Source organism: Mugil cephalus, chromosome 22 (genome assembly GCF_022458985.1).
Source record: "Mugil cephalus isolate CIBA_MC_2020 chromosome 22, CIBA_Mcephalus_1.1, whole genome shotgun sequence".
Taxonomy (NCBI): Eukaryota; Metazoa; Chordata; class Actinopteri; order Mugiliformes; family Mugilidae; genus Mugil; species Mugil cephalus.
This window is the reverse complement of record NC_061791.1, coordinates 8,210,215-8,234,555: the sequence shown is the minus strand read 5'-3', so window position 1 is coordinate 8,234,555 and position 24,341 is coordinate 8,210,215. Positions and strand designations below refer to the sequence as shown.

The 24,341-nt window shown below is 42.4% G+C and overlaps 1 protein-coding gene across 1 annotated transcript in view; it reads right to left on the bottom strand.

Moving 5' to 3' along the window:
- chchd3a (coiled-coil-helix-coiled-coil-helix domain containing 3a) overlaps positions 1 to 24,341 on the bottom strand; it is a 67,983-nt gene that overhangs the window by 29,359 nt on the left and 14,283 nt on the right. The window contains exons 5-6 of the mRNA XM_047575550.1: positions 19,642 to 19,822; positions 319 to 402 (exon numbers count right to left, since the gene is read on the bottom strand). Coding sequence (XP_047431506.1) covers positions 319 to 402; positions 19,642 to 19,822 — 265 coding nt within the window. The remainder of the gene's footprint in view (positions 1 to 318; positions 403 to 19,641; positions 19,823 to 24,341) is intronic.

Below are 24,341 nucleotides of genomic sequence, written 5' to 3'. Positions count from 1 at the left end.
TTTTAAGAGGCAAAAACTTTCTATGAGAATTAGGTTTGTACAGCTCCATGTATAGTTTATACCTTTGATATCACTGTGCTATCATTTGGGAAACCCAGAGAGAGAAACAACTTTAAAAATCCAATTTCAGCTGTAAAATAAGTACTGTAAGATGTTCCTTAATACTATACTTCACTTAAATTGAAGAATAAATATTTATTTTAAGACTCATCGGTTATCCTCACCATTTGTGTTCACCGGCACAACCTGTTTTTTTTACACATTTATATTAATTGAGTTTATTTCTCAGGTTGCTGTATGCTGCAAACTGTTTCTTACCCGCTCCTCCAGCCGGGCCACCTGGTCTCTGTAGAAAGCGTCCTGCTTCTTTAGCTCAGCTTCCCTGGCCTCCAGCTGCTTCGCCTAAACACACACACACGTTTGTGTACCACATGCAGCAGACACACATACAAAAAAGAGGAAAAAATCATCACTTATGTGCTCACTGAAGCACTGCCAACTTTAACATGTGACCACATAGACACAACAGGTACCCATAATAAGAATTCAGACAAATGTGTATAACGGAGATACAACACAAACATACTGTATAACCTCTTTTTGTTGGTATTTTGTTGGTGTGAGTCACTTCCAGGCCATTTCACCTTTTGAAGTTTATTGAGTTGCAATTTAAATCTCGTAATGACAAAGCCGACCTTTTGCTGACCAATTCACATTTAATACCTGGTTAAAATCAACTGCTGTTTGTTTGCATTGCGCCACAAGTGCAACTGCTAATCAGGACGTGGAACTCTCTGTAGACCCCTGTGAATTTGGTTCTGGCAAGGCACAGATCAAGGCAAGGGTTGGGAACATTTCTAAAAGCCTCAACTGTTCGTATGAGCACAGTCTTGGTCTGAGTAATTACTCGTTTGGAACCACCAGGAGAGCAAGAGTTACTTGCCTGGCCAAACTCCGTATCCAAGCAAGAACAACTCGGGTCAGGGAGGTGACCAAGAACATAGTGGTAACTCTAAAAGCCTCAGAGCTGTGTCCTTTACAGATATGAACTTCTCTCTTTTCTCAGAAGAACTTCATCAATCAGGCCTTTAAGCTATCCTTTACTGGTAGACTGAAGCCACTCTTGAGTAAAAGGCATCCAACAGCCTTTTGCCAAGCCTCTACACCAAATGTAAGGAACAATACTCTCTGGGCAGAACTCCAAGCACTGTGTTTGGCAAACAACGGGCACTGCACAACATCACTCCTATAGTGAAGCATGGCAGTGGTAGCATCAAGATGCTGGGCCAAAACCAATACTTAAAAACTGCTGAACATTTGTGGAGCGACTTCAAAATGGCAATTTCCAGACATCGCTCATACACTCGCAATGTAACTCGGATTGAGTTATTCAGAGTCTGTAGAGACTTACCTAAGAACTCCAACCTAAGGGTGTCTAAAAAGTCATGAATGCTTTGTCTTCATTACTTGAGTGAAAAAAATGCCTATTTTATCAATTTTTAGATTAATGTTACAACACAATTTACTTCAAAGGTGAATACTTTGGTTTTGTAGATTTCTGCATGCATGTACCCAAAGAGATCATTTCTGGATGCACAGGAAAATTTTGCTTAATCCTTACAGATTTCAATTATGCGTCCATATGTATCACACTGATCATTCTTTTGCAGATACTTCTCGGTCTTTTGTTGTTCTCTTGTGTTCAGTCTTTGCTATAAGGCCGAGAAGATAACATCAGTTCTCAGAGCCAATGTGGTTTGGCATGTATATTTACCCAGCATACCTATCTGCACTGTCCTACTGTGACCTTCACTAAACGTACGGCTGACTCTATGTAATATACAGCACAGATAAGGCCTAATAACAGCTCTCAGAGAGAGCGGGAAAAACCTAACCATCACATCAGGACTGAGGGCAAATCAAAAACGACTAATAAAAAACCCTAACCCTCGGTGTTTGTATCAAGCAAAGATTGATTAGGGAAAATGTATATCGTTTCGTAAAACGTATATGTGGAATTTCTAAAATAAACAGAGACCATCTTTCTATCACTGTTCCCTCATTAAAATGTCAGAAACAAACTGAAATCATCATGTTATTTATAGCTATAGAAGCCTATCTTCAAACCTATCTTCAAACTATCTGAATTACCTGAAGGAAAGAATAATCAAAACAGACGTCAAAAAAGAGGAAAGAGGAAAGAAATACTGGACTCTATCAGAGAGTGAGAGAGACCTGTTGCATCTAGGGAGAGGTGAAAACCTCTAGATTTAAATTCTGTCCAATCTCCTGAATACAAAGTCAGAGAGACAGCAAAGAGAAAGAGTGTAAAGAGGCACGATTCATCCATGAACTTCTTCAAAGTGACATTTGGGAAGTTTAGTATTCAGAAGCTTGGTGGCGACTGGCTGCCGCACTGTTCTGCTTCAATACTCACACTTCATCCTCTAAATCTCTTCTCTCCCTAGCATATATATATACTAGGGCTGGGCAGGATAACCAAAAATGTACATCACAGTATTTTTAAAAAATCTGATGGTATCACAGTATAGCACACAGTGTTTTTTTGTTTTTTCATGCATAATCTGGCATTTCTACTGGTCATCTGGATACTTAGAGATCGATATATATATATAAAGAATTAAATGTTTATTTATTCATATTAAAACTGCTATATCTGTAATGTTAATAGCAGCGCTACCATAATAATTGTAGTCTGTGCGAAAGCTTTTTTTTCTTTCATTCATAAAAAGCTAAAATTAGGGACAATTTCGGGGACAGCTTTAGCCCGAGGCCAGGTCATCCAAAACTGGGACAGCCCAGAAATCGGGGATGTCTGGTCACCCTAAAAAAAAAAAAAAATACAGACACAGCACCTTTTTTTGGCACTAGTCCTCTCGCATTCTGCCACTACATTTTTCAGACCTTTCCATCTTCACCATGCCCCCCAGCAATGCAGTGTTTCGAAGCGCTACATTGAAAATGGTCTGGTCTGAAACAGTGTCCCTAATATATACTGACATGTGAAGAATAATATAACCATAAAACATATATGTGTGCATATGTGCAGGGTTGCATACACATGAATGCAAAAGCACACAAACACGTGCACCAAAATGCTGCAGAGACTGTCCCATATTGAAACCAGCCACACGGAGCCTTGCAGGAGTTTTCTTTACGCACTACTGGAAGCTGAAGGAGACAAGTATGAAGAGAAAACAGCGTAGGGTGGCGAGAGAAATGCGCCATCCCATCTCCACTACACTGATAACCATCTGTGTTTGGCTGCTCAACACACTGCAGGCAAATCTACATGCTCTATGCATTGTGATGAGGAGCGGCGAGGAGTCTCAGAGAGGGGCTGTTGTCGCATAGGATGAGTGGGGGGAAGTTTCAAAGTCAAGGGGATGCTCCGAGCCTGCCTGCTACACGCGAAGACAGAAACCTGCCCACACAGGCAAACACACACAAACCTGCGTACACACCAACCGTTATGTCATCTCCGAAGCCAGATACAGAGAAAACCACTTCACCGCTTCATCACTTTCCTGACAATACTCAGCAAGGCAACACCATGACCAAGCTGCTCTTTCGCTCTGCTGTTCTCAGCACAACCTAACATTAGCCAGCCTTATTGCTGCGGTCAGACGATTGTCTCTATTGTGTCCCCCCTTGTGTCCCACTAGTCTGAAGTGCTATTGCATGGTCAGTGCAAAATGAAAGCTAAAGCTGCATGCACTTCACATTGGAATCAAGTTCAACTTAAATGATAGCGCGGGATGACTGGATGCTGGGGAACGCCCTTCAAAGTACACTGGAAGTAGAACAGAAGTGGGACGATTATGACCTTTAAACATGTTATCGATTCAAAGCCCGCAATCACGGCCTCTAGGATAGATTGGCGAAGTTTTTGAGAGATTGCCGTCGAGGTGCCAAATAACTGTCTCCCACCAACAGCTCAATTTAGGATGAAGAAACGGAGGATGATGGGACGTGGCGGAAACACAGAGGAGAGGATTGGCAGGGGGTTGTGTACTGTCACGAGTGTGTCCAAACGCAATGTTACGCTGGTAGGTGGTGACTAAAGACTTTGCAGCGAAAGACAAAACATGCGCGCAGACGCCGAGGCACAAACAATGGCTCAGACGCTGATCTGCAACGCACAAATCATCGCCGCGCACCCGCGCCAGCCCCGAGCAGCTGTACCCACAGAGAGCGGGGCAGGGAGATAAATGTGCGCTGAAGGCGAGACTAAAGGGGTCATTAAAAGACGAGAGGTGGTGACAGAAATGCGTACCCAGGGATTTTCTTTCTGTTTTTTTTTTCTTTATTATTATTTGGTTCGCTTTTGTGTGTGTGCATATGTGATCTGTGTACGTGAGCGCGTGCATGTGTCCAATTTCCACTCGAGCAGGTTGGCCGTCCCCTTTGACAACACACCCGCGGACACTCACACACACACACTATGTCAGGATTACTTCTGACTGATTAATCCCATTCAGAAGACTTTAAAGATAATCTAATCATACCAAAGGCCAAACAATAGGACAGACTTCACCACCGCCTATACACCTTTTGTTCCCCTAATGAAGAGGCGGACACGGGGGGGTTTAGTGGGGAGGTGGAGAAGGGCAGAATTAGACTAGAAAATGGACGCGAACTTGAGAACAGAATAGAACGGAGAGATAAGACGCAGAGAGAAAGAGGACGATGAATTTATCAATGGAGGTGTCAAGAATGGCGAACGGGCTCTTTGATGGGACATGGATCCTGGGCCAAGTGTGTCTTTATAACTTTATAGAAAGAAAAAGGGAGAAAAGAAGAAACAAAAAACTGAATATGACACAGTTATAAATTCCTGGCCGTGAAATATAGATTTTTTTTTCCCCGAGACAATGACTTACAACCACTGTCATGTTGAGTTATCTGTATCCTATGAGCAAAACTCCAGATGATGATGTAATTCATTTAGGCCACACTAATTCAGCCTCATTTTCCTGAGCAGCAACCCCTGACAAAAATATCCAAGTAAAAATAGAGTCCGCGCACTACTATTTGTATTCCAAGAAAACCATGTCAAACTTTTTTTCGTGGCTCTTCTTGGAGTACAGTAGCACAATGGATGAGGGTGACAGGCGGTAGAAAGTGAGACCGCGGTGGTCAGATTAAACGAATCGTTTAGGCGAGGTGAACGCCTCTGTGAATATCAATTAGCCAGCCGCTGAATAATTAAGGGCAGCCATGTTTTTTAATTAGCCGACTGCCGCAGTTTGGGCGTAAGGGTGGGAAAGAGGAGGCGGAAGAGAGAGGAGGATGGAAAAGGGATGAGAACAGGTGGATTTTGCTGCGTCAGCCCCCCCACTCCCCCCTGCACATCCACAAAAACTACCCACACACCCGCACGCCGCCTGTTCTCTCCCTGAATTTCTTCCATATACTCTATTTTGTTTCACACCTGCTTTTTGGTTTGAAGTGTTCTGACACTTGCTTTTTTTTTCTTTTAAACCTTTCCAAGGGACTGAAATAAAAATAACTTGTATCAGCAGGATTCAGCAAGTTTAGGACTGAACCATATATATATATATATACACACACACACACACATATGGATGAGTCCTAAACAGCCTATATATATATATATGCTGTCAAAACACATTTTTGAATAATCTAACATTTTAATGAAATTAACTTGGCTGTAGCACAGAATGACTAACGTATCCGCCGACGCATTTCAGGCAGTTTGTCCAAGTAGAGTTTCCGTCGCTCATGTGCAAATGGACAGTTGATCCAGTAGAGACAGGCAGCTGAACCAGCCGATTAAGATGGAAGACGCTAAACAGCCTTTCTCTTTCCACGGGAAATTTGATTGCAAAAAAAAACCAACAAAACCAACATGAAGTATTATGCGCATTCTGCAGGAAGGACTTTTCTTTGCACTTCCAGCTTAAAATACCACATTAACGCGATGCAACCACTCCTGCAACCACTGTTCCGTGTGAGAGACTGTTCTCGGATAGAGCAACATTGTAAAAAAAAAAAAGACAAAAAAGAAGTGGTCTGCTCCCCTCTTGGACAAGGTCAACAAGTTAGTTTGCCTTAGTAGCTGGCTACAAGAGGAAGAGGAACAGAGCAGCATTAATGTGGATAAATGTTGTTTTGATGAAACCGTTGAAGGTGTATACGTTCCCTTCTTTCTTGAGTCTGTTTGCTCATGCAAAATGAAACGCGATTAATATGGATTACAAATTAATTAAATTTAATCGCGATTAATCGAAATTAATCCACAGCATTTAATGCGCTGATTAATCTGTCATATTGTAATCATTTATACATGATTGCACGTCTTGGTTAAAAAAACCTTTGGGGGTAAAAATACTGAGAACTACTTATTTAAACGGCATTGTCTTGGTTTTTATGATATAATTTGTGATAGAATTCAGTTCTTAAAACCAGCTGTCAGACGCATAAACATAATTTCATACAAACAAATAACCTTTTCATTGCTTAAGTAGAAATAAAATCGTATTATGGCTCTTAGATATTCTGTAAATATTACATTTTTCATTTCACACGTCAAAGATGGAGAGTTCTGTACTGTAAAATAATGAGTTGACTTTGTTTCCCTATACGCCTGCTACATGCGTATAAATCACAGCCAGATGAAAATAATCTTGCAAGATGTCATGATCGATGGAGCACAAATCAAATCTCATCACATTAACTAACAGCACCTCATCCATAACCTTCATTTCTTTTGTAATACCCCGAGCCCCCACTGCCGCCGTCAGCTCAGCCCTGATTCACCCCTGTCACAAGTAGTATCATAATCAATGCTCCCGCACACCATCCAAGAGAGCGCTGCAGCACGGTGGGTCAGAGTCGTTCACGTGGGCCCATCTATCACAGACTTGTGCGACGGGGCCCTGTGACAAACTAATACTGAAGCCGCCAGCCTCGAGTCTTGTGTGCTCCTACAGGCAGGGAGGAGGGGTCAAAGGGCAGCACAATGTGACCATGTTCTGCTGTTAATTAGCACGGTGGAGGTGTAGGTGGCATGTGGGAGGTTAGAGATGGATGGCGGGAGGCAGGGAAGGGGACGTTCATGGGGTTGAGAAGATGAAAGGATGAGTAGAGATGGGTCAATGTGTGAATGGAATATGGATGACAAGGTAGTTGGAAAGAGATTTTTTTTGCTCTTGACAGTTGTTGGGCGAACAATTCACGCCTGAAGACAGGAGAAACCGTGGGTTGGAGGAGCAACCGTTTCTCACTTTTTGCCACAAATGAATTCCTACAGGCTACCACACAAAACTGTTACAGACACACTACCCTTCCACAAATCTTGGCTCATCATGTAACTGCCTCTAAAACCAGTGCAATTTTATCCTTTAAAGCCATCACTGGCAAATCAAATCTAAATGATGGAGAGTAAAATGATATCACAGACCTTTCTTGCAGGATTCAATTTACCCTTAGTTTCACTAATGTAAGCCCTGATAGCAGTAGTTGTAAATGCCATCAGAAACTATTAATTTTGTTCAATTAGCATCGTGGGGATTTACTGAGCTCCATATTTATTAGTCTCCAAGGGAGATGTTGGGGTTATGGGCAATGAAATCATGTCAGATATGGGGCGGTCTATTAATGGGCTAAACAATGGCTAATAAGGCCGACAGTAAAACACTTACCGCACACAGTTCAATCAAACAATTGTTAATCAGACTGACTCAGACTAAGTGTGAGAGACACCATGCTGAAGGTGTTGCCAGTATGCACCATGAGTGAAAGTTGACAACTCTAGTCTTTGCAGCGTCTCCCACTCCGTCGGTGCTAGTCAGACCCCCTGACTGGTGACTAGACCCCTGTGGTGAACGACAAGTCGGCTGCGCAATGGTTGAGGTAGAGGAGATGACGTTCAAAGATCAAGAATGATGAAGTTCAAGGGGCACACATAGAAGGCTCTTCTCATTCAGCAGATGCCAGCTCAGTTTGACAATCTGTAGCTCTTCCTAGCTTCTCGGAGTACCAACCTGGCATGGGTCCCCTATTGAATGACAAATGCATTTGCTGGTATGAAGGGTTATTTCATGCAGGTGTAGAACCTGTATGTTAGTTGGCTCTAGAATTTGTGGTGTGCTCAAGTGCACATTTTAGGCCTATATACAGGCAACCTGAGGCAACATGACAGTTATCCTTTGTAGACTGTAGCTCTTTCATGTCAGTGTGGTATGTCTGCGGTAGACTGTAGAGAAAGCATCATTCTATCTGTTACACACTGACGGTCTGACGGTAAGTCCAGCAAAGAAAATAAATCAATATAGTTGGACTTCTCTCCACAGTTTACTAGAGGAAACACCATGGGAAGAAAGTACTTGCACAAAGGTTGCCGAGCCACAAGGACGGCCCAAAATAAACTTGACAGTATGGTCGCCCAGTCACATCACAACAAGGTCACAACCGGGCCACCTCTTTCTTGGAAATGTAGGTTGGCAGAACTGGAGTCAAAAGAGGCAGAGCTATCATTAATTTTCCATACAGTTTTGCTCTTTTCCCTACTGGGCATGTGGCAGGAACAGTGATGCTTGCTTATGCTGTGGAAATACTGAAAGGCATCCAGAGTACATGCCAACACGGCAGCAGTGTGCAGATCTTGCCCACCAGGTGTTTGTTGGCATTCAGTAAGAAACTCTGGCCATAAGGCAGATTACCAGAACTGTCAAATAAATGAATTACTTGTCAGGCCATGTTACCTTAGTTTCAGGACTCTAGCAATATTGAAATTAAATAAATGTCTTTTTAAAGGTGATAGCATTTTTTAATACCCAGCTCTGCTAATGTGTAGATACTCTTTTATAGCTTTAGAAACTTTGGTACCTTGACTTCTGCCTTGACAACGAAGAAAAACACTACAAGCGTAATACGTTACAGAAAAATGACTCCCCTTGGAGATCTCTTAGCACAGTGAGTAATGACACAGTGACCTGTTGGGTCAAAGGGCTGACCTGCCCCGGACAGGGACCAAGAGGCTTGGACAGGGACCAAAGGCCAAGAGGTGTGTAGGTGGTAAGCGTGGGTGTCTCAATGTTTGTGCATGTATCTTAACTGCTGACTGTTTAAGGACACATTAAAATGAAGTGTCCTTGGAGTCTGCAGTTCATTGACAGAGGTCAACAGAGGGCTTGATCTGATCCAGCTGGCTTTAATGAGGCTGAGACAGGGGTGACAACCCACTCACACATTTCCACCTCTGCTGAAGGTCTCACAAATTGGTGGATGTTTCTTAACTATACTAGTTTATTTTACACAAGTATATAAGCTGGAAAGTTGACAAAGAATTAGATAGCTTGCACTTGGTTTCCACTGTGATGTTCCCAGAAATGAAACACTGGATTTAACATAAGAGCAGCAAGCCCACAAAGGTTGAAATCATGGTAGAAATATGAAAAATGACTTTCTTTTCTGCTCCCAGACACTTCAAGGCCCTCAGCCTTTGTTGGAGACACCACCTCCACTACTTCACTGCCAGCTCCTATGCTGAGGGACAGCAACAACATCTGCTCGCTCAAAGATTGATTAATTAGCTGATCGAGCGCCCGCGGTGTAAACTGATTGATTGATCATCTTGGGGTTGGAGTTGCCTTTATCTAGATCCCTGGGGAGCGAACCTCTGGAGGTCCCGAGTCATCTGTCATGTCCAACACACAAGGGAAGATGAAGAGCTGTGGGTTCATTACCAAGACATGAGGGGCATGTACAGGGGAGTTCTCAGTCAAGATGGGAACCGAGGACAAAGAGGTTAAGGATGAAACGAAGTAAAAAGACACTGTATTTTTTTCTGTTTGTTTTTTTGCAGAGATGTGATTGAGCCAAGAAAAACAACACTACAACAATATGGTCCCTACACGGACAACAAAGATAACAATTATGAGAGCTAGTGCCTCTTTAAAATCAAAGCACCACTGAGCCACTGCTGAAATACGAAAATAGGACAGAATGTAACGTAAAAAAAAAAAACATTGAGCTCATTAGGTTTGGAAGAGACTAAATATTGTGTATACTTGCCATTTCTAATTGTTTTTCAGGATGCAAATTTAATGGGCATACAACCTTCATTCTTTTATAATTCTTGACCACACCTCTGTTTAACAGTGAGCTGTGAGTGTAAGGAATACAGAGAGCAGAAGGTGGCAGATGAAAACAAGTTTGTAGAATGCTAGTATGCGCCAAGTCAGATACTGTACATAAACCAGTGGCAGAAAATTCCTTTACTTGACAGCAGAGGACACAGCGAATGACCCGATAGTGGAAAAAGCCATATTGTCTTTGGACAACAGATGTCCCTAGGGAGAAAAGATAATGAGAGCGAGAGTTAGTAGAGAGAGAGAAAGAGAGAAAGGTGGAGTAACATATAGCGGAAAGAAGGTGATAGGAATATGAAGGGGAGGACAATAGGGGAAGACATGCCGAGAGACGAAGAGACAGCCTCGGGATGTGTTGCTGACATTGGACCTTATGGGTAACTGAAGCGGCATGCGGCCGCAGCGTGTGAATCTTCACCTGGATCTGTGTTCATGTTTAAGAGCATCAAAGTGTAGGTGGCTGAATTCTTGCATGATTAGGGCTGGGGCATACTGTACAGCATGTGTGCTCACGCTGCGTATTGATGCATATTCATTCCATCCAGCAGCAGGTGGTCTTCTCAGGCCTGATGAAGCTGGGAGGGGGCCGCCGTCCACCTTAAGCTTCTGCCTATCAAGCTCTTGTCAGCAGATTCAGGGTCACCTCTAATCCGCTCACCTCTTCAAGCGAATATGCGCCTTTCCCGCCTTCCCTGACGCCCTACTTACCGACCGTGAGCCGCCACCGGAAAGACAACTGTTCTAAGGCGAACAGGAAAGACGAACATCCCCGTCATTTGAAGTTCAACTCGTTTAACTCATCAGGGCTAAATAAAAATTCTTCACCCTTTTCTCCCAAAAGACTATCTGCTTCCTGACACACTGCAATGCTGCTGCTACTGGACTTCTGTTCAAAGTTTACACTTTTCATGTAGTTTTAAGTGCTGTGTTTGATTGGCTTGTTTCCCAATTGGCTTTTGTAACCTTGTTTTGAAAACTGCTTCATGAATCAATACCCGTCTCTTTCTGCTCTCTTCCTGCGCTGCTATTTATTCTCATATTTTTTTTTATCCATTTTCCATTCTCTTGGTGCTTCTACTGTATATCTCACCATGACTTTTTTGCCATTTGCCGCCTTCTCAACTCCCCTCTGATCTTTGTTCCCTCCATATGTTTAAGGTCTCTCCATCGTTCAATCAAAATCACTCCCTCTAGCACCATTAGCCGAGTCTACTGTTCACTTCCATAGAACCTCATTAATACCGCTCTCCTGTCAAAGTCAAGAGGGAAAACATAGAGAAAGACCGGGAAAATGAAAGGGACAAGCTCAAAAGAAAATACCTGTCATATTACGAGTCCAATATATCTACTAGACTGAAGCACACATGTGCAGCGCAGTGAACTCAGGAGGCTTGCTTTGCTAGCCTTTGTACTTCAAAATCTGGCCTATTAATTGTCAGCTAGACCAAGTGAAACAGAGAATATGAACCAGAAAGAGACTACTGCAAAATATCCAAAGAGGCAAACTGTTTTTTGGATCTTTTTTTTTTCTTGCTTTGCTGAAAAGGACAAATCTCATATTTTCAGTTATGCATATCATGAAAGTGTTATTCAGTGAGGTAGATAGTGTTTATACAAGTGAAATTAATTACTTAGTCGGGCAAAGATGACAAAGCTCACAGCACAATATGATAATTCAAGTCAGCTTTCCAAAATGAATACATAACTAAATACACAGCGTGGCGAAGCAGAGGCACTAAATTGACTGTCCAAGCTTTCTTCTCAAAAATAAGTTTTCCTGACACCCGTATCTATCCATCAATCGAAGTGCTGCCATATCCCAGCCCTGCCACTGGCCGCTTGTAGTGCCAATTAGCTGACAGGGTGAGTGCCTGGCGCAGAGTGCCAGGCAGAGGCTCTGCCAATTAGAGCCTAACCTCCCATCTAACCCTAATACTGGCACGGTGTGTGGGCACCACATCCTGGGCTGGGGTGAAGTGCTGCCGCCGATATGTAAAGGATGGCTGAGTGGACATCTTCCAAGATGAGAGGGAGGAGGAGTAACACAGAAGAGGTGAAAAACAGACAAGACGCTATCAAATAGATGGCGCTGCACACAGGATGGATCAATGGTCTCGTTTACGTCGATTTAATAGTGGAGACAAACCTTTAATTATACTGCATCCATTGAAAAAGCGAAACGTTTGTAGTTCCAAAAAACAACTTTTAGGAAAATGTATGATACATCCACATTGACTGATGTACTACTACTACTACTACTACTACTACTACTACTACTACTACTGTGTGTTATAGAGCAGTGGTTCCCTTTTTTTTTTGTCTTGGATGCATTTCTTATTACACAAGTGTATTTAGTGTTGGTGTGCAGATTAAAGTTAATGAATAAGTTTATTTTTAACAGTTATATATGGTGAAATTCATCGTTAAGAAACAACTATAGTGGGTGTTCAATGTCAAAGCAGACAGATCATTTTGTGCTTCAAAAACTGGAGGAACAATCTCTAGCACGCTTCAGTTTGAGGTCTAAACTCAACACTAATTTGCTAATTCATCAGCCACGATAATGTAATTGTAATAATCAAAACAACTGCTCTCTGAAACCCAGGCACGTCAATCTTGACAGGTGTTACTCTTGCAGTAGTAGCAATAGAATTTGTCCCCAGCAAGCTAAGCAAATCCAAAATATATGTAAATCACCTCTAGTCTACTTTTTTCTTTTTTTTTTTATCTCATTCATAAGCAAAAGACATAAGGACCCTTCCTCCCCGCAATCTGTCTCACACTCTGTGATGTTTTTGAAAAGACAAAACTTTGGAGAAAAAGATTTCTAAATACCACCAACCGGCACCAATTCAAAACCCAGCAAGTCTCCTTTAATACCTGGGAAATTAAATTGTCGGCCTATTATCAGTATGGTCCAGTCGTCTGTATCTAAAGTGCAAGTGAAGTACACAAGATTCGCCAGCCCCCTCAAAAAAAAAAAAAAAGATAGCAGGGCATTTGCTGGAGACTGCAGTTTTGCGAGGATGGAAAAGGGAGGACTACCAGAGCGAAGATAGAGGGTGGGAAAGGAGGGGGGGGGCTTGTTGCATTAAAATGTTAAGCTTTACTCAAAGTCATTTTCAAGCCAGCCAAGCATCAAATGGAACACAGTTTAAGGAAAGAGTAGGTACTGATTTTCTCTGTGCTCTGACAGGATGGCCGTGTGTGTGTGTGTGTGTGTGTGTGTGTGCAGGGAGCAAACAAACATTCTTGGTATGCTGCATTATCCCGCAGAGGTGGTGGAAAAATCACGGAACATCCCATTACCGGCTGGCTTGTGTATATCAGCGAGTGTGTATGAGTGAAAGATAAAGATGCAAACAGATGGAGCGACAAAAGCCCGATAAACCACTACAGGGCTGATAGGCGGAACCAGGTTCTGAACAGAATATCTGCACATGTTGCATACTCTTCTTGCTGGGTAACATGGGCGTATCAAAAATACACTTTTTTTTTTACTGCTGACATCTTTCAGCAAAATTGATAAATGCACGGATCGAGACCACGCTATACCTCAATCAAAGTTCTTGACGCTTATTGGGGATACTGAAAGTCTGTTTCCACTTCTTTAAGACCAGGTGGTAAATAAATCTGGGATTTCAATGTTTTGGACCAGTTGCCAATGGCAGACAAAACCACTGCCCCGCCCAAACAAACCTCTGTTTGGAGCGAGGAAAGATTGATGACTCTGGGTTTGATTGAAAAGTCTGCCTCAGGGTTAGAAGCCTGTGTCTGGGTGAGACGCTATGGCTGGTGATTGATCGACCACCGGACCGGTTTGGCTCAGCGGGGAGCGGAGTTGTTGAAAATCAAAAAGAGTGAATGGTGGAGGTCTGAGATTTCATTAAAAACACAGATGTGTGCACTGACAGACGGAGTGTGAATGAAAGAGTTGCATGTCTCATTCAGGCCATGTTTATATCTCTGCCACAAGCCCAGTACCTCATTGTCCATACTGTCAGTACCTAAAGACTAGATTACTTCTATATTGAGCTCATCCATATACTGGTCTCTTTGGTTTTGTTTTAACACTCAATCAGGTAAAAAGAATCACATGTTCCCTAAGGTTCCTGGGTTTACGAAGAGGCCATCCTGATCGCATGAAGTTACAACATCTAAGAGAGTCTTAAGTTATCAAATGAATAAAAGACTACAAAAAGCAATGATGTGTGTTTGCTCTTGACTTATGGATGTTGTAGCCACTGCTACAATCTGGGAAAAGGGTCTGTTGGTCTGGCCAAAGGACTAAATGTCCACTTCAGTGAAAAAAAATAATACTAAAAAAAAAAAAAAAAAAAAAAGATGTAACTTCACATCCCCATGCCAGGGGCAAGTACCATGTAGTATTAGTCCATGTAGAAATCTCATATACAGCTGTGTTTAAAACTAACATCAACCCCACGTGAATGTCGGCGTTACCCTTTCCTGCGGTTCCCCCCTGAGTGGCAGAACATGTGTGATCGCTGACACCGAACATGTTCCCCTCAGACAACAGAACCCCAGAAACCCAACATCAATGACGAGGACAACACACAGCACTGCCCACATGCCTGTGAAGTTTCAATTACCGGCAGACTTGCTGGCTGGCTGCTGCCAGTCAGCTTGACGGGGCGGGGAATGACTGCCGGTGGAAATGCCCGAGAGACGAGCACTCCCAGAAGGGTGGTAAAAACCATCTAGAGCCTTCCTTCCACTTGTGATTTATGACAGGGTAAACTGGCTTTCGATGAATAATGTTTGGGTATTCACGGCATCCATATCTAATCAGTGTGATTTGACGTACTTGTATTGTTTGCGTTATTGTGTCAATGCGTCAAGATCATGTTATGGACAAAGGTAATCTTAGAGTCTTTCTGTCCTGTTCAGGAGCGTGAACATGACACACTCTTCTTGGTGTGATTCTCATGAGCCCTTAACTGTGAGGTGGTGAATGACGGCACGAAGGTCAATGATGTCAATTTTGTCAGACAGATTCAGGTAAATTTCAATTACCACAAAAATACCACAAAAGTTATGAACTTCAAACTTTCCGCTTAATCAGTCAGAGACGTGTAACAAGAACCACAAACTTATCAATCACCCCTTGTAGCCTAGCTGGAAAGCTGACAGTGTGTTCATAACACAGTATTTTATTCCAGGAGTGTGAAAACTCAGTAAAACAATCGGCAATCTTTTCTAAACCAAAAACAATGACTTCAGGGGTGGTTTACTTTTGTACATAATCTGGATTTCTTCAGTACATAAACTATGAGCCAATAATTGGAAATTAAACACGCAGAAAAACGAAATGTAAACCAAGCAGAATCTGAATCAATAATAACCGCAATGACACCCAACCTAAGTCTAACCCAATGTCTTGGGGGCAACTCGCCATAATGGGTGTCACTGTAATTGGTGCAGCTCTGGTTGTGGAGGTTATGGTCATTATAGGTGAGCGTGGGGAGCCATAACTGCTGATAGCATTGCTCTCATTGTGTGTGAAGTAGAGGAGGGTTATGTATGGGGTCCTGCTGCTCACCGTGACCTGTTTCTTAATGAGGGGCGCAAATCAATACCACGTCGGACAAAGACCACAAGAACTGCAGCTGCCGTGGACAAAGGAGTTTTTTTTTTTTTTTACCAGTGGTAATGAACATGAGAGCAGGGTTCATGTCAACTCACAATCAATAAAACAAGTAAGAGGAAACAACAGTTGTAAAAACACTACATGTAATTTTACATACTACTTTATTATAGTAGAAAAAAATTTGTTATCTTTCAATTTTAAGTCTGTCCCGTCTATTTGCTATTCTCAAAAGATCCTAAAGTTTAATAGCTTAATATACACCTTCCTGTTTCTTGTTGTCTGCTTTGTTTCTGTCCCTATAAAACCACCATAAAAACGAAGCAGTCCTCCACAGTTGGACAGATAGATTGACTGATGATATATGAAATGTTTACCCATGTAGTCGACTCTCAACTTTTTCCAACTTACTGAAAAAAAAAAAAAAAAAAATACTGTCATTTCTCTTGACACCAGAACGAACAGTGGGCGAAGATAAATCTAACACATTTCAAAACACTCTCAACACTTGACTTCAAAAACCAAGTGACTTTCTGGGAACACAAAAGAATAATGCGTCATCGCTCAATCTTAATAGTCAGCGCTCCACCAAAAAAAAACATTCTGCTATAAAACTGAACAGGCAAACAAAGGGAAACGTGCGACGTTGCAAACGTGCACAGTTATTAGAGGGCTCCACGCTAGAAGAATGTAGTAAACACATAAGCTAAATATTACATAAGAATATGAACCGGTGAATTACACAATGATATACGAGTACAGTGTATGAGATAATACATAATATATGAAGAGGTTTACTGGGAAAGAGACTTAACAAATCACTTCTGAAAGCTCTATTAGCCACCAGATTATGTGTTTAGTACAGCAAGCCCCAACTTCTCCCTGGAGCTTTTACTCCATCAACCTATTGACTTTGCCCAGCAATCAGAACCAGTTTCACCTTCCCATTACTGGTTCTTAGTCGCTTTACAACAATATAAATGTAATTTGTGGGCTTAAATGTTCAGAAATGGGTTTATACTTGTTGAGAGGGTAGTTAAGCAGCTCAAGCAAAAACGCTCGCGCTGACGTGTCAAGTTTAATATTTTAGCCACTTGTCTTTTTATTTTTATTTCTTTTTAGGGAAAATAAAATGACAGAGGGACTAGAAGACGGACAGAGAGGAAATGGAAGGACACACACAAAAGACAAACACGCTTTATGTTTCATCAAAGATGAGTTCACAGTGGGTAGCGGACAATCCAAACACAGAGCGAAATGACAATGGGTGGGAGATGTCTTGGGTGAGAGGCTGCCTTTAACGAAAAAATAAGAAAAAAACCAAAGAAGTCCATTTCCAGTTGAAAAGAACATTGGCTGTGTGGAAGCGTCCGACTTGACAATTACACGAGTGGTGCGAACGGCACGGCGCCTCTGCTGATAACCCGTCGGATTCTATTAAAACTTCAGCACTCCAAAGGAACGCTCAAATGGAAGAAATTATCACACAGACACACACGCGCACAAATTTTGAAGCAGCCAAACCCTCTGACGTTGATTCTTTAGCAGCTTTAAAGAGGTAGGCGAAAAAAAAAAAAAAAAAAAAAATGGAGGGATAATGGAAACTATGAACTGGATTTAAGCAGGAAATATGACAAAAGAGTGAAACAAAGGCCATGTGTATGCTCGGTGTGTTGTTGAATGCCAATGCAGCATTTTCTACCGATTTCAAAGGCTGCTAATGGCTCGAGGTTAGCCTTGGGGCTACAAGAGATGGCTTCATATTATAAGATAAAAAAAAATGTCTCTTAAGTACTGGTAGCTCAGGAAGATGAAGGTAATCACATGCATGAGGACTCTCCTCTCAGACAGTTCAGTACCACCCACTATGCTGCTTCAAATCTAATATATACAAAGCAGGTGTTAATTTCTTGCCCTTGATCCCCTCCAACCTCCCCTCATTCATCTTGTCTCCCTCCCTATGAAAAGCAACAGAAATTAAATTACAGAAAACCTATGACTGAAACAATTTTCTTCACAGATGCTGAAGGGGGAAAACACATCATGTGTCTCACTCCCTCTCTCTCTCTCTCTCTCCACTTTTTCTTCGTTCGATTTGAACGCTGTTCCAAATGAGGGATCCCTCATACACTTGTCCTGCGGCGAGGAATACGTCAACGCTCCTCTCCTCCTTCTCCTTCTCTCTCTCTCTTTCTCTCTCAACAAAATGATTCATTTTTCTATTACGGCGATGAGCGTGTGAAATGAGCTATATAATCAATAGCATAGGTTTGTAAACAGCGGCCACACTCCGGGGAAAATGTGTTTTCTTTTTGAAAACAATGCACTGCCCGTGTGTGCGTGGTGGGGAATGCTCATCTGACAATGTTTACAAGGGCAATTTACAGGAAATAAAGACACAGGCTGCCCAAAATGAAGGTGTATTTCATAACAGCAGCAGGAATTTGAAAGAGGACAACAATATCGAACTAAAACAAAGAGACGTTCAGTACCTGTGTGAAATTGTCCTCCAAGTTTGTATCGTGTAGACAAATCCGATTTATAAACTGTGCTTAACAAATACTGTCATATATAATATATTTTATAGCAGTGTGTGTGCATGTTTCTGGCAGTCGGATTTGAGAAACACAATGGAAGTCTACGAATTACAGCAGAACAATCCCAGTCACAATATTTGTGACAGTGTAACTCATGCCCTGCTGACGACAGCCAACATTCACTTCTGTGTAGGTTCTGTGAAGAGTTTTACATCACCAAAGTGAGGACATCTTGGCCGTTCCTCACTTCTTTACAAAGCTGTTTGAGAGTTGAGGTTGGGTTTTAGAGTAAAGGTTGCAATTAGGTTAGGGTTAGGGTTAGGCACTTCGTTGAGATGGTTAGGGTAAGGGGTTAAAGGCATTATGTCAATAAATGTCCTCAGTGAGTTTTCCACCATCAGAATCAGGACATTTGTGCAAAGCGGGGACATTATGGCCAGTCCTTACTTAGGGTTAGTAAGTTCTGCTTGATGGTTAAGACTTGGTTTAACCTGCTGAGACCCGAGCTTTTGTTTGGTATGCATTTTTAATTTCCCCAAGCTACTTGTGATCAGTAGGACCTAAGAAATATAAAGACCAAGCATCATCTTTCAAGAGGAAGTAGTAAAAATAAAAAATGTCCTCGTATGTGGACACTGGTATTATTTCAATATTTATATCATAATAAAGTCATCAATGTGTGATAAGATACAAAACTGTTTATTTTAATACCTGTACTTGAACAATGAGCGTCCTCAAACGAGTACTTAATTAGCCAAGTTGTATCTTGCTGCTATTGATAAAATTTGTGGCCTACGTCAAACTAGAAATATTAATAAGCATTAATAAATAAGTTTCAACCATAGAATTTGATGGGGTTTTGTTCCTTGTCCACTTTTATCGTGTGATCATCTGTAGAATGAATCGTTATGACGTTTTTACCGACTAGTGTATTGACCTGTTGCTACCACTAGATGGCAGACTAAAATAAAACCTAAACCTCAATGTCCCCATATGAGGACGCAGGGTTTCAGGGGGTTAAGGGTAAAGGTTACAATTAGGTCATGGTTAGGATTAAGGCTCAGGCTGTTTGGGTTAACATAAGCGGATGCATTATGTCAACGCATGTCCTCACAAAGATAGACACACAAACATGTGTGTCTGTGTGTGACGGGACAGGAGTGAGTGAGTCATTGTTTTCTAGTTAACACAATTAATATGTCTGTTTGATACCATCAATCAATCCATCTATCCATCCATCCACAACAATCACAGTCACCCTGGAGGGTCGCACGGGAGCTGGAGCCATTCAAACGGAATATTAAGCAAGATAAAATTAATGAAGAACACAGCAGCTGCCATTACTTGCGCACAAACTTACATAAAGCTGAACACGGCGCTTCTCATCCTCGGTGACGATCCTCTCCTTCGTAAGAGACTGGTGGAGGCTCTCTTGGGAAATGGCCCGCTCCAAAGACAGGATCCTGGCCACTTCATCCTGGACTTGGGACCGAGCCTTAGCCTGAGCCTGAGCTGATGACCTGGCCTTCTCCGACTGGAGCCTGAGGAGAATCAATGGCAAAAATTTTAACTTTTTACATGTCTGACAAGGCTTAAAACACTCAAATGTTATAATTTTATTAGAGTTTTATAACACCACCCATCCTCACACAACATACAGTGTGTCCCAGGAGAATTGAAAGGTCACAAATGCAACTACAGTCCCAATGAAACACAGATATAGGTCAATATACTTGTATATTGATTTTCATGTTAATGTCAAAAGCCTTGCTCCATTGAGAAGTAATGGTCAACAAAAACCGAAAAAGAAGAAAAAACAGATATGCCACAGTGAAATAACCTCCGTCGTACAACCAATTTCCCTCCAACTATAAATAATTACAGTTAAGAATATGTAATAGACAGAGAAAAACAGCGTTTACCCAAAATAAGAATCGTAAATCTCGTGTAGAAGTGGTGTCGACGGAGGCAGTATGCTATCTGCAGACACAGGACCACCATTTGAACCCTGTCACCGAGTTCTCATAGTTGCCTGGCAACGCACTCCCTACTCGGTGACAGTGCGCTTGATTGAATACGGAGGAACATCCCTGAAACCCTGAAAGTCTTCCTCTGCTTGGAATCAAGCAGTCAAGGCGAGGTAAAATAAACACGGGGGAGAGACAGAGCAGGTGCCGGAGTGAATTATGACAGACTGAATGGAGACGGTGACGATCTTAATAAACATCTGCCTAAGACACAAAGACGTCGAGGCACTCGGGAGAGCGCGAGGATGCTTGGGAGTGTTAACCGGCAGCGCGGCGCATTCCTCAGAGATACAAAAATTCCTTCACATTCAAATGGACTTCTGTAGAGGTCTAATTCATCAGTGCGATGTCTATAATGGAGACGCTGATACGGCGCCGCTGATATTCTGGCGTCAAATGACTCCGGTTCATGAGCTGTGGTGTATTTATTGGTGTTTTGACAAATAGCCACAGTGGATGGGCGGTTAGCAATTTGTCATTCAGTCATATTGAGTTTTATTTCATTAGCGCGCTACATTGTTAGCCTTGGCCGCTTCTAGGCGCAACAATCAGCAGTGTTCTCACGACTCATGTCTGATGTTAGCACTTGAATGCCGGGCACTATGTTTACCGCAAGCTCGCAGGCAGAATTGAAGAACAACAGTTGTTTCTGAAAGGGGATTTATCAAAACTTTTTTTTAGGTATTCGTGAACGCAAAATTTAAATGACTTCCACGCCCTGATGAGGTTCGTGCAGCGCTCATTAAAATGCATCAGCCTGCACGTCAAGTGTACGGCTATAGGCGTAGGAGCTGTGAGTCACTCTTTTATCTCTTGGCTGTTTTTCTTAATATTACAAGCAGGTGCTGATCTGTCAAAGTGATTTAATATTTTATTCTTTTTCAAACTGTCTCATTTTTCTCTTCAGTCACCTGTGAGTATACCCAGAATTAGACAGAAGACGGACAGCGATGACCCGTGATGGACAGACGTGGTCCGCTAGATCACCATCCCATACCTTTCAGTAGATGACAAGCAGCTCTAATAAAAGTATGTCTGATGTCTTAAAGCTACCATTTGCCCTGCAACGCCACTAAATGTCAAAGACCAGGGGAGGGCAAGATTAGATGGGGAGGCACAGGGAAAAAAAAAGAAAAAAAAACACACAGAAGAGAAGAAGGAGAGAGCGCGGGCGACGTCGACATGACATGTTTGGCCCCGAGGAAGTGAAGCAAAGAGGGAGTGAGGCAGAGAGTGGGAGAAAGAGATGGAGAGAGACCAGCCATGTCCAGTCTCACAGTCCACTGGGCTGCACACGTCAGCAAACTCCATCCATCATCAGGCTCCGACTCACGCGCACGCAGACACACAGGGAGCCTCCTAATGGCCTTTTACATTCACCATTTCCCCCACGATCCACGCCTCCCTGCCTGCACCGCTAATGCACCTAAGCTACCTTTACTCAAGGAGCTCTGGCCGTGGCTAAAGCTATTACAGAAGTGGGGCAAGTTTTTTTTTTCTTCAGCAACATTTCAAGATACTTGGACTTAATCAAACAATAAAAGGCAAAACTTAGTGGAAGAAAAGTTTAATCGTGCAAACACTCCCGGAAGAGTAGAATTTAATATGGTGCGCACAATAAGTCTTGTTGTAGAAATAAGAATTTTTTGTTGTTTGGAAAAAGCTAAAAATCTTAATGTAATATCGCGTGGATGAACGGAAAATTATTCCATAGACAAACTGCCTATAAGTAGGCCAAAAACTGTAAAATGTCCCAGGATGAGACAAAGAAAGAGGGGCCGAGAACAGAAAATAGACAACCTAGCAAAAAAAAAAAAAAAAAAAAAAAGCCTTTCTACTGACTTCCTCACAAGTGCTAACCCAAGCAAAGACTGCTATCACTAGCTGGATGCTATCTGTCTGCTTCACCTCTATTGCTTTCCAGTCATTATTGCCCTGTCTCCGGGATATTGGACGCATTTTTCATTCGACTGTAGAAGATTGGCACTGGGAGGGAAAGAGGGGAGGGGGGGGCTTTGAGGTAAAGAACAGTTGAGTCAGACCGTGAGAGGGAAAAAAAAAAAAAAAAAAAAAGTGAGTCCCAGCGCTGGGCAAAAAATAGCATGTCTTTGGAGGTTAAGGCGATGACGTTTGGTCTGGTGCTGGACGGAAGGAGAGGATCATCTCGGCCGAGTGACCGGCATTTTGATTGTTCGCCGGGTTGAGTCTTGGTGACAGAACCGGTGAGGTGTCCCCCGATTTGACGAGCGCAAGTAGGTCAAACGGTGTCAGGAAGTGACTATTTTGAGAATACCTGCGATGTAACATTAAATGACTATAATCTACGGATGTGGGGTGCGTGTGTGTGTGTGGATTCACACTTTCTAATGACAAAAGATATATGCTCAGAAATGACGGGCGACGGTCAAAAGCCAAATCCATTAAGGCATTACAGTCTCACTCACCGCAGGTAAACCTCATAAACCTTGCATAAATATCAAACAAAAGAATATTTAAATTCGTGCCTCTGAGCCTGTCCCCTGATAACTCACCATGAGTCACCATCTGTCGCTCTGCTCAGCTCTTCACCCCGTTAATGCTTCCTGTTGTCTACCTGTCATCTGCGCGAGATGTGTCTCAATACAGCACCGGAGGATAGATACCGACAGCCCCTGCGTAGCAGCGCGAGCCCGAACCAAGCGCCTTGAAACAAAAGCATTTAAAAGCCCAATGAAATATTGATGTTAGGAATAATGTCGCAGAATGCTGGCTATGAATATTTTATGGGGCTATGTACTCTCTCTGACTCAGACGCGGGAGCGCGCGCGTGCACCGCGCCGAGCTGCAGGTGCCGTGAAAACGACGGCGAGAGTTAAATTTAAGTGTGTGGGAAACAAAGGCCGCTGCACTGAGGAGATTAGCCTCCAAAGAGCACTCCTGGTTTAGTCTAAAAAAAAAAGAAAAGAAAAGGAAAAAGCCGCATGCAGTACTTCTTCCACTTTATCCACGGCTATGGAGAGATAATGGCGATAGTCTCGCCGCTGCGATCGAGCCCCGTCACTTTCTTTCTGCCGAGAGACGATAACACCGTCACCTCATCTCTTTAAATATCAGCTCAAGAACATAAAGTTCAAACTCCACTCAAAAACGTACCCTCCAAAACCTGTTCCTAGATTACGGCTAGATAGCTTTTATGGTGTTCTGCGGATGTGCTGCTGGGTTAGGACTGCAAGTTTCTCCGGTGTTTGCGAAGGGATTTGGTGAATGTGTTGGGGAATTTCTAGGCGACCAGGCGGGTGCAAGGATTAACCAGGAAGTGGGACGTCAATTGGTATTGATATTGATATTGCATCATGAATGGTTACCGTGACGTTGGCACTTGCTCGTTTTGTTCTTTGGCTGACCACGGATACACTGTTGTCTGCTGTCTTTCATGAGTGTTAACAGGTGGTTTCTCATGTGTTTAGCAGTGTGAGGGAGTTATAAGGTGGTGGTATCCTTGGATGCGTAGGTGAGGTCAATTGTTTATTCTTTGGGTTCATAATGTGGTTATTATGTCAATTTTTTAATTGCACTGTTTTGTCCTGGTTTTAAGTGTAGGAAATGAAGTATACAATCATTGTTATAAACATCACTATTACATTTATATTATTTTTCTTCCTAAGTGTGTATAAAGTTGCTAGGTAGGGATTTTTTCTCAGCAAGAATATGATAAAGATGAAATTCATGATTTGATCAAAGACCAGCAAGTCCCCACACACAATCTTGGCTAAATCAGTTTGGACGCGGAACATTTTTTTGTATTTTTTAATAACCTCCTAACTTTGTAGTTCCTTTAAAATGAGCTGGAGGTTTTGTGTGCGTGTGTGTGTGTGTCACAGCATCTGCTTTTCAGCGAAGATGAAAGATAAAAATAAACAGAACGTAAGAATCTGTAGGCCCGGCCATCTATCTGCGTCTGATGTGGACGCGATAAAGAATTTAATAGACGGGCTGGTTAATGGGGAGGGAAGGCAGAAGCTCGGAGAAGGTCAGCGTTCTCACTCAAAAATCT